The 10,815-nt window shown below is 30.0% G+C and overlaps 3 protein-coding genes across 5 annotated transcripts; 1 reads left to right on the forward strand and 2 right to left on the reverse strand.

Annotated features, from left to right (window-relative positions):
• Positions 1-653: 653 nt before the first annotated feature.
• LOC123298963 (zinc finger protein OZF-like) lies at positions 654-2,800 on the forward strand. The gene has a single exon (XM_044881064.1). It carries the CDS (start codon positions 713-715, stop codon positions 2,345-2,347), a length of 1,635 nt encoding a protein of 544 aa, XP_044736999.1. The 5' UTR covers positions 654-712; the 3' UTR covers positions 2,348-2,800.
• On the reverse strand, positions 2,796-5,253 carry LOC123298964 (ADP-ribose glycohydrolase ARH3-like). Of its 3 annotated transcripts, none has more exons than XM_044881066.1 (5): positions 5,192-5,253; positions 4,927-5,127; positions 3,955-4,453; positions 3,450-3,633; positions 2,796-3,079 (listed from the first exon to the last, which is right to left on the reverse strand). In XM_044881066.1, the coding sequence occupies exons 2-5, from the start codon at positions 5,102-5,104 to the stop codon at positions 2,849-2,851; spliced, it is 1,092 nt and encodes a 363-aa protein (XP_044737001.1). In that variant the 5' UTR covers positions 5,105-5,127; positions 5,192-5,253; the 3' UTR covers positions 2,796-2,848. The 3 variants fall into 3 exon arrangements, with proteins under 3 accessions (XP_044737001.1, XP_044737002.1, XP_044737000.1); XM_044881067.1 differs by having other exon boundaries at positions 5,209-5,250; XM_044881065.1 differs by lacking the exon at positions 5,192-5,253 and having other exon boundaries at positions 4,927-5,183.
• Positions 5,254-5,572: 319 nt separating this feature from the next.
• On the reverse strand, positions 5,573-6,548 carry LOC123298966 (peptidyl-prolyl cis-trans isomerase B). Its single transcript, XM_044881068.1, has 4 exons — positions 6,334-6,548; positions 6,060-6,267; positions 5,815-5,999; positions 5,573-5,751 (listed from the first exon to the last, which is right to left on the reverse strand). The coding sequence occupies exons 1-4, from the start codon at positions 6,439-6,441 to the stop codon at positions 5,617-5,619; spliced, it is 636 nt and encodes a 211-aa protein (XP_044737003.1). The 5' UTR covers positions 6,442-6,548; the 3' UTR covers positions 5,573-5,616.
• Positions 6,549-10,815: the final 4,267 nt, after the last annotated feature.

The following is a 10,815-nucleotide window of genomic DNA, read 5'->3' on the forward strand; positions in this document are numbered from 1 at the left end:
ATGAGATTTAAATTTGGTTCAAATATTTTTCTTCCGTAATTTTAATGACTGGATATTTCAACTAAACCATTATTTTAGTAACTAATATCTTTTTATTTACTTAAAAATAATTAATAAAAATACAAATTCAGTGAGGGCATTTAAAAATTTCTAAAACGGAAATTCAAATTTTTATACGGACGTGACATCAAAGTACGGGCTTGTCAAATTTGATGACATACTGTATGATATTAATTACTTACATTTTATAAGGTATTTCATTAAATTATACTATTCTACGGCTTTTTATTAGAAAACTTAATAATAATGTATGTGTAAATTCTATGTTGTAAATTCATTTTTTTAAAGTGTAAATTATACATTGAACTGTCACCAATTGACAGATCACATACTTATACGTCATCAACAGAGAGCGCAAAAAAACTGCGTTTAAATATCTCAAAATTATAATGTATTTTAAATATTTGTTTACACTTAAATACAGCATTTTTAAGCAGTATTTATATTTTTTACTTTGTTATAATGGTGTAAACTATGAGTTAAAAATATTTTAAAAAAATACATTAATATTTCAACAATTAACTCATATGTTTGTTTTCACTTTTTTTTTAAATAAGTCTGTGGGCCATATTTGTTGTTGTTTTGAAGTTGAGTTTGTAGGTTAAATTAATATTAACCTACTTAAATAGATTTAAGTTCTTTACAAATAAAAATGTCGAATTCATTTCAAAACGTAAGTAATCATTTTCTAAATAAAGAAAAACACATCGAACCCAAAGTGCAAATGCACCCAGAAGTAATTGAAGATATGAGCATAAAAACTGAACAGCAGCTTCCTGCAGAAGTGCAAGTTAAAGAAGAAAATATTAAATCTGAAGAAAAATTAGATCCAGAAGTAATAATTAATGAAGAAATACTAAAAAGTAGTGAAGAAAGATGTAACTCTCATCGACCTGGAGCCGTAATAGTTAAGGAAGAAGATGATTATGATTTGATAGATGAAAGTATAAAATCTGAACAAGAATATCATGAAGAAAGTGTTATTGTGAAACATGAACAAACATTTATCGAAGACAAGCATTATTCACGCTCTCATGAATCATTTAATGCCGAAGAAAAGTTTCAACAATTTACACATCAATTAAATTTAGTTAATCCTGAAGAAAAACTTTTTTCGTGTGATATTTGTAATAAAACTTTTAAACATAAACAAAGTTTAACCGAACATAATCGAACTCATACGGGAGAGAAACCGTTCTCTTGTAGTGTGTGTGAAAAAACATTTACTCGCCAAGCGTATTTATTTCGACATAAAAAAATTCATTCCGGAGAAAAACTGGAATGTGACGAATGTGGTCAAACTTTTACTCACAAACCAAATTTAATTCAACATAAACGCATACATAGTGGAGAAAAACCGTTTACATGTAATGTCTGTGGAAAATCTTACAGACGTAAACATAACTTAATTCAACATACACGAGATCATACTGGAGAAAAACCGTTTTCTTGTGATGTATGTGATAAAAGGTTTACTCGTGAACAATCTTTAATTCATCATAAAGGACTACATTCCGGAAATTCATTCGTTTGTGATGTTTGTAATAAAACTTTCACTCATAAACAGTATTTAATTCAACATACAGCGATTCACGTTGGAGAAAAATCATTTTCATGTAATACTTGTGAGAAAACATTTACTCATAAACAATATCTGATTAAACATGAGCGTATTCATACAGGCGAAAAACAATTCACGTGTGATGTTTGTGATAAGAAATTTTATCAAAAAATTTCTTTACTTAAACATAAACTAATGCACACTGGAGAAAAACCTTTTTCATGCGATATCTGTTACAAAACATTTAAGCACCAAGACAATTTAACTTATCATAAACGATATCATACGGGAGAAAAATCTTTTCCGTGTGATGAATGTGATAAAACATTTACCAATAGACCAAATTTAATTTCACATAAACGTTCGCACACGGGAGACAAACCATTTTCATGCGATATTTGTAATAAAAAATTTAGCATGAGTAGTAATTTAATAGTGCATAAACGAATTCACGGGGAAAAACTTTACTCATGTGATATTTGTGATAAAACATTCTCACAGCCAATTAGTTTACGTCAGCATAAATTAATTCATACTGGAGAGAAACCTTTCTCATGTGATTTTTGTGAAAGAACGTTTAGATTTAAAATCAATTTACGGGAACATAAACGAATCCATAGTGGCGAGAAGCCTTATTCATGTGATATTTGTGATAAAAAATTTATTCAACGTAATTCTTTACGTCATCATAAAAGACGACTACATCCTAAGAAACAGCAAGATTAGTTTAGGGATGGTGAACCAATGGCACGCGACATAATATTTTAGGCACGCCATCGATCACAGTTCATTATGAAGTATTACATTACGAACGAATGCGAGTGAGAGTGATTCTACCTCATCTGAAAATGGCATTTTGAAACAAATCACAAATTCATAAGTCAAAGAAAAGGAATTGATTACAAGTGCGGGAAAGACAGATATCAGATATCTGGAACTTTCTGGATTTACAGAAATCCAGATGTTAGTTAGATAAAATAGTTAGAACAGTCCTTCTTGAAATATAAAATCATGTTTTTTTTTTACAATAAAACATACTTTGAGAGGAAAATTTAAACGTGACACATAGTTCAAATCGCCGGTGGCTCGACGGATGTCAAGTGTAAGTTACAACTCGCCGAATGGGGAACACCATGAAAATATTTTCCATAATTATTATACTTTGTTTTATTCTAAAAAATACATTTATTTTCATATACATAAGAAATCGGCCAATAAAATGTACATTTATTTGTCGGTTTCATCCTTTGCAGGATATTGTGTTTGCATAATATGAAACAATTTATCAGCGGTTTTTACAATATCTTCGGACGATTCACAATGTTTACGAATTGATTCATTGAAATAATAATCACCATAATATGCTCCAGCTAAACTACCCGCCATACATGCTATTGTATCCGTATCACCACCTAATGAAATCGCATACTGTATGGCACGTCTTACAGGATTATCAGTCTAAAACAAAAAAAATAAAAATACAGATCTTATCTTTTATAATTATCAAAAAATTTACAGGGACAACTACTACCAAAAAAAGCTAAATTTGAAGACTTTACGGTAAGATTTTTTGACTTTCCTTACATAACTGTACGACACCAAAGAGCTCTAAAAGTATTATATAAAATTCTGTCTTGGATTCTTATAACGATATATTAACTATTCCACTACTTTCAATTTGTAAATAATTTCTATGAAATCAACACATTTTAAATTATAATTTAAAATTTTCCATGTCTGTGTCAGTTCTCCAAAGTAGGATATTTCGTTCTATTTCACAAACACTGTCGTGAAAATTTAGACTATAATTTTACTTGAAATTACAAACCTTTATCTCTTTCATAGGTTGCGTTGCACGTAGAAAACAATAGATTGCTGTTGGTACAGAGTATAAAGCTACAATACGATTTCCTAATTTGTTAATAACATTTTCATCATAGGCAATATCTGGATTTTCTAATAAGTTTTGGAGTTCAAGCAATTGATCTTGATATGGCCGTTTGAAATCATGTCTGCAAAAGAAAATAAACAGATAAAGTGCGTATTAAAGAAATGAATGGGTAAAAATAATTCTATACTCTAATCAATTAATTGTCCGTGACGATCTAATTACTCGACGATGATTTATTACAAATATATTGTTGGGTAATGTTAGGTGATAGTAGTACATTGTTAAGGGTTTTTAAGTTTACTGGTAAGCTTATTTTATTTAAATATGTTAAAATATTGATTGAAATGAATAAATAAATTGTTTTAAAACTGTTTAACTGTGTTATATTCTTAATTGTATATTTGTATTTTCTTAATCTTGACCCTTACGAGAACTTACTTACATATCAGAATCAACATTCTCCAAAGTCTCCATTTTTGTTGCAATATCTTGAATAAATTTCAGTTCATTTAAACGTTCTTGTGGCTCATTTTTTAATAGCAAACATTGTTGAATTGCAATACACTGTAACAAAGCACCATTAACTCCAATAATATTTGCATGCGTTAATTTTGTTGAGTTTGTGGCAACTTCAATCATTTTTTTAAAATTTTTATGATAAAATAAAGCTATTGGTGCTATTCGCATTGCGCCTCCATTTCCATAGGATCCACTACCACCAAATTGTTGTTGGGCTGGATCGTACAAATTTGAATACCTTTGTTTACGTAACTTATCGAATACTCTTGGTATCGCTTCACCATAACCACGTCCTGGATCTGAATAAAATTCATTTACGAATTTCTTAGCCATATCTTTTGCATCAAATCCTTCGTTTTCGATTAAACTATTTGCAACTGCTTTTGTCATTGCTGTATCATCTGTGTAATTCTTTACTGGGCCTAAATGTAAAGAAAATGAAAAATAAAATTATAATTTTTCAAAGTATTTATTAATTTAAAAATTTTCCGCTTTTATAAATCTTTTGGCGCCACAATAGTACATTCATTCGAAAATCATATAAATCCATAGTTTTTATTATTCGCTGAAAATAAGACTTATCTCGTCGTGCCGAGTTAGATCAGTTAGTTATATTTGAATACAAAAATATTGTAAAGAATTAGAAAATGGTATTTTTAGTAGGACAAGCTCCCCATTTTTCAAAAAACTGCTTTACAAATTCTTTGAAAAATTGTTCACAATATAACCATTTTTATTGCTAATCCTAGTCCTAGTCGAATCAACTCTACAAGGAAGTGTGTGCATTATTGTTTAAAAAATTGATTTTTTAATTCTTATTCGAATACTTTTCGATATCCAGTATTAAAACCAGAAAAATACTTCTTTTGATAGATGTCCCAAATTATTTATGCACCTGATGTATATTCTCCATACAATTTGTCCATATAATTATGTAAAACTAATCTTGATCCCGGTGTCATTGTATCGCCTTCAAAAGGTGCTCCAAGGCAATCTCCTGTTAAACCACCTAGTAAACATCCTCGAAACCGTTTTTGTAGATCCATTACAATTGGAATTCGCCCGATTTTCATCGAAAATACTGATTGTTTTTAAACTAATCACAAAGAGAAATTTACAAAATTAACCCAAAATTTTGATGCCAAATAATTTGTATATACCTAAATTTATTACTTGCCAAATTTTATTTACGCTATGCATTCTAACCCCTAAAAAAAAGAATATAACCTCTAAAATTCTCAAAATATTACAAGTTAAGCTAGGATTATAAATATTCATTTCAGAATTTGGTTTATTTAAATATTCATCAATTGATTAGAATGTAGGAGATTTCGATTAGGAAGTTTTGGGGGGTTATCTACATTCTTCATATTCAAGGTTGCCAGGTGTCAAACTACCTAGACCTAGATTCCATAGGTTTAAAAAAATTATAGACGAATAAATGGTAATAAAACTTCCGCTATTTTTCCCAGTTTCCATTTACCTCGTTTTATAGGGTACCTATTTTAAATTAAGTTGGAATATTTAATTAAAAGGCAGAATTTTATAAAAATCTTAAATTTATTTAATCTTAAATACAAAAAATTTATTCCTCAGCGCTAGCTTTGGCTACACCAAAAGGCTCTGCAACTTCTTCGGCTCCACTATCAGCAATAACCACGTCGTTTACTGGCTTATCTCTGCTATCTGTTTTTGAGGCTTCAATTTTACGAACAACATCCTAAAAAAAATTAAAAATTCACTATTTATATTCTATAAAATTTGGAAAAATTTTCAATCATACCATTCCTTTTATTATTTTTCCAAAGACAACATGTCGTCCATCCAACCAACTTGTTGCTTTTGTTGTGATAAAGAATTGTGAACCATTTGTATCTTTACCGGCATTAGCCATTGAAAGCCAACCAGCTCCATAATGTTTCAATTTGAAGTTTTCATCGGCAAAACGTTCACCGTAAATGCTACGTCCTAAAGCCAACCAAAAACATTAGTAAAAAATGGAATTTGAAAAAATAAATCAGTATTTACCTCCTGTTCCATCTCCTTTGGTAAAATCTCCACCTTGGATCATGAAATCTTTAATGACTCGGTGGAATTTGCTACCTTTATACCCTTCACCTGCAGGTTTTTTTGCCAACTCAACAAAGTTTTTCACAGTTTTTGGTACGGTTTTTCCAAACAAACCGATTTCAACGCGACCGGCTGGTACGCCACCAATTTCAATATCAAACCATACCTTTTAAAATTTTTTCAAAAATTAAATTTCAATCAATAAAAAGATTAATTTTTAAAAAATAAATACCTTTTCGGTTACTTTAGGTCCTTTCTTCGCTTCTTCACTGCTTGCACCACCTGAAGCGGTTATTCCTACTATTAATGTTGCTAAAAATATACACTTTGCAAACAACATTTTAATTAATTTTTACTAAACAAAGGCTTGAACTAAAATGATTGCAAATGCAATTTCTGTCAAGAATCAAAAAAACACTTCATTCAAATCTTGGAAGAATACAAAAAGGGGAGATCAGTGAACCTATAAATTGCTATGCTTATAATTAGTATGACAAAGAAATATGACAGCACCTCATGCTTTAACATTAGTATGTGGACGTTTACGATTGGTAGAAATCTTATGTCAAGGTTATTCTAGCATTAACCCCTCTAAAAACAGGCTTAATTAACGGTATAATATTAGGTTTTTTTTTTTTTTTGATATTGTTTTTACAAATTTTTTCATCAAAGTATTCATTTTTAATAATAATATACCTGTATTTTACTTTCTAAAAACAATAATTATTGAATTTACTTTGAGTTCTTATATATAGGTTGGGCAAAAAAAAAGGTGTGTCATTAGAATCATCATTGTTTTTGGTGATATTCCTTTGTTATAAATTAGAAAAATTTTATCAATTATAAATTGGCATAAATAAATCTTATTTTACCTAAAATAAACTTTTATTACAAATAATAACATTGTAAAATACAGTAATATATTATCTAAGCCAAACATTTTTAAAGTTATGCAAAATACAACGCACGTATGCAAGATTTTAGGATTTTTTAATAATAATTCACTTAGAGTAGCATAAATCTAATTACCCAATATTGTTTGTCTAGCTATCATTAATTTAACGGAAAATACTTGACGCTAACGTCAAATAAGGTGCGTTTCCTATGGCTTGGCTGACGCTAGAAAGTATATCTAAATTTCCTTACGATGTGGGTTATTAAATAGACTGTACAAGAATCAATTTGTGAAAGACAATACATGGAAGGAAGTAGCAGAATTCTTTTTATAAGTTATGAACTTCAGCATTACCCTCAAGCAAAAAATGTTCCAAGAAAATTTTTTCTTCTCAATTTCTTCAAGCATTAATAGGCGTAAGAGGTAAGCATTAATAGGCGTATACTCCACTTTGAAGGGCCACACACAGCTGACATTTCAGAATTAACAATCAAGTACGCGATAACAGTGCACGTCAGACGCTCAGCGATAGACGCTGGCGTCAGCCACCTCTTTGTGAACTACCTTTAGTCACCTCACAGTCTGACTATGATATCAGTTGCTCTTAAAATGATACTTACATTCACTCATGTCTTAATTTAGCAGTTCTTTCGAATTTCGTAACAACTCTTCCAATAATTTTCTTGAAATGCAGTTTATTCGATTCAATTCCTATTAAACATCCTAAAGGAGCTGAAAATCGAAAAAAATAAATTTGGTGAATCGGTCTCTTGGGTAAAAGTGATTCCGGAATCGAATACTGATTAAACCAACTAATTTTTTTTTTTAAATTTCAAGAATAAAACAAAAATTTTTCCCAAATAGTTATATATTTGTGGCAAAAAAAATTGGGAGTGTAAATAGCTTGTATATATAAAGAGGTCATGGTACGTTCATAGTAATTTTTTTGAGGTAACCTGTATAGTGTATCTGTATAATATAATAGATAGTAATATTAATTGTAGGGGAAAGCATGAGAAAGTAGATAAATCAATCAAAAAACAAAATAATCGAAGTAATTTTATTAAAAAAAAAAAAAAAATTGATACTTGCAAAATTGAATCATTGATCTTTTTGGGTCAATGCTATTAAAAATTTTGTGAACAGAATAATTTTTAAACTTCTATTTACAGAATACATCTCTGTAATATTCAAATTTAATTTTCCCGAAGTTTATATAGAGTTTTATAAATTTTTCGGAATTACGTTTGTCATAAAGAACGACCATCTCTAGCATCTAGTAGACAAGAGAAACAATATATAATATTGACAACTGTACATATACTTTTACCTGTGTAAAACAATCCCTATCAATATTTTGAGTGTTATGGAAGGAGGATAAGTGAGAGCAAGGAAGGTGAAGACTATAATGCAGCGGTCTTTACTTCAGCGAAACAGACAGTTATCATGCTACTACACATTAAATAAGGATGGTAAAGCTACTGGAAAGATAAATTCAAACATCATTCATCTTACGGATGCTACGATAGACACTTCCCATAGGAGAGGGATGGCATACTCAGTCTGAATTGTTTTGCCCAGTTTCTAAGTCTGAATATTCAGAGAGAACTTATATGCAGTGTAAATTTCATAAATAAAAAACTTTTGAGCAGCATAGCGTCATAACTAAGGTCATATATCCCACGTTTCTTATTGATATATAAAATAAAAATCGCTAAAACCATGGTATTTAACAATGAATTTTTAATGTAAAAATACCTACTGAGATTGGCGTTAAAAAAGGTAAAATAAGATTGGAAAGTTAGTTGACATCCCAAAAAGGTACACATATATGCTTGACACTAACTTTCATACCAATTTTCGATCCTCTAGGTCTGTTTGGAGGGATGTAGAAAAATCCTTAAAAACCGGGAAAAACTTGTTTTTATGTTATAAAAAATGGGAGCAACGGATGTTAGAAAATTTATATTGCTAAAATATTAGAAATGCTTATACACAAATTGTACACACACCCAGCTGCATATTTAAAAATTGTTTCTTGTGTTTGTCTTTCTGCACCGGTATAAAAAAACATTAGGAGCAAAATTTAGGGATCGATTTGACCTCGTTACGTTTTTGGTGTGCAACCTATCCTACGCACCTTTCACTTTTTAGTCATGTGTGTGAATAATTTGTATACTTGTGTGCTGTCGACAAAGCATCCATTGTTTGAAACTGATAATTACTTGACGGACACAGTACACAGTGAAGTTTTTGTTCACCGTCCCACCGATACAGAATGACTACATAGCTACTCAGCTAAAGTACATCATACGTATTCGGGTTTTTTTCTGGTTTCCATATATAAATTATACTACATAGGACGTATAAAATACAAAGCATCTATTGTTTGAAACTGGCAATAACCTGACAGACACAGCACTCTATAAAACAATTAAGGAGTAAATTCCATTCGTGCGTCGCAGCTGAGACACAATTTTTTTAACAAGAGGACAAAGATCCGTTTTCTTGGTACCAAAACGTATAACAGACAAAGCATATATTGTTTGAAACTGATAATAACCTTATGGACACAGCACACTATTAATCAATTAGTTCCAACTTTCCAACTTTGATAGGGTATATGTTTTTTAATTGACAATTCTCGTTATTTTTAAATATCTACTCAAAATTTTATTTCATTCTGTATAAAAGTATGTATTTCTATGTGTTTACGGACATTCTACCTTCAGTACCTTTTAAGGAATAAAATCATGTTAAAAAAATAATTTTTTACATTTATCCTATATCTACAGATATATGTATATAACAGAAAACCTTTCTATGCGAGAGGTGAAAGGCGTTTTTATTTCGATTAGAGGAAGGCAGGATATTATTAAGGAGATGAGATATTAATCGTTCGTCAACGTTATACGACGGTATATTTGTCATCAAATATGAGTATAAAAGAAAAAAGAAAAATGAAACGTTTTAAAAATGCAACACACAGCGTTTGTAGTATCACACTTACACTCGCTCATAATGGCACATGCACTTCGAAAATTTTATCTTTCCCATTTATCCACACACCCCAAACGTTTCATGATAAGTGGACGAAATTTAGTTCATAGTCACAGGATGATACATTGCTATCTATCTACTAATTAAAATTTCATAATTTTTAAATTGAAATTGATAACGCGTGTATAAAAAACTATTATAAATAAAAAAAAGCAATAACACACGGTGTTTTCAAGCACTATCATAGCACTAGGTGTGCCCAATATTGGTTAACTTCAGTGATCGGACTAGATACATTGTTTTCGAAGTGGTACCTTGATGATTCGAATCTATAATATTCCCCTGGTGGAAAAAATATTTTAAGAAAGAATAAGAAATTCTGAAAAAGTCTTAGGAACTTTGAATTTCTTAACGTTTTCGGACTAGTCTGATTCAGAGTTATTCAGAGTTCTTAATACTTTCTTAAATTTTCTAAGACTTTTTCAGAGTTTCCTAAGACTTAATTAAATATTTTATTTATTATTTTTTCAAATATTTTTTCCACCAGGGTCCCCTACCAAAAATCGTCTAACGCGCCTATAGAAGTTTTCAGTTTAAAAATAACTCCTGTAATTGAATACAAGAACAAACTCTCTATTATCTGTATAAAAATTTGGATCTGAATTAAAAATAACGAATCAATATAAAAAAAAAAAAATTACCTCGAAACATTTTTTCGAAACATCATACGCTACCCTGATCTAATCTAATTGTGAAATGTGTGAAAAAAAACCTATGCGCTTTTTCTGGAGCGCATGATCCAAAAAGAAAAATCATCAA

Source organism: Chrysoperla carnea, chromosome 4, assembly GCF_905475395.1.
Source record: "Chrysoperla carnea chromosome 4, inChrCarn1.1, whole genome shotgun sequence".
Lineage (NCBI taxonomy): Eukaryota > Metazoa > Arthropoda > Insecta > Neuroptera > Chrysopidae > Chrysoperla > Chrysoperla carnea.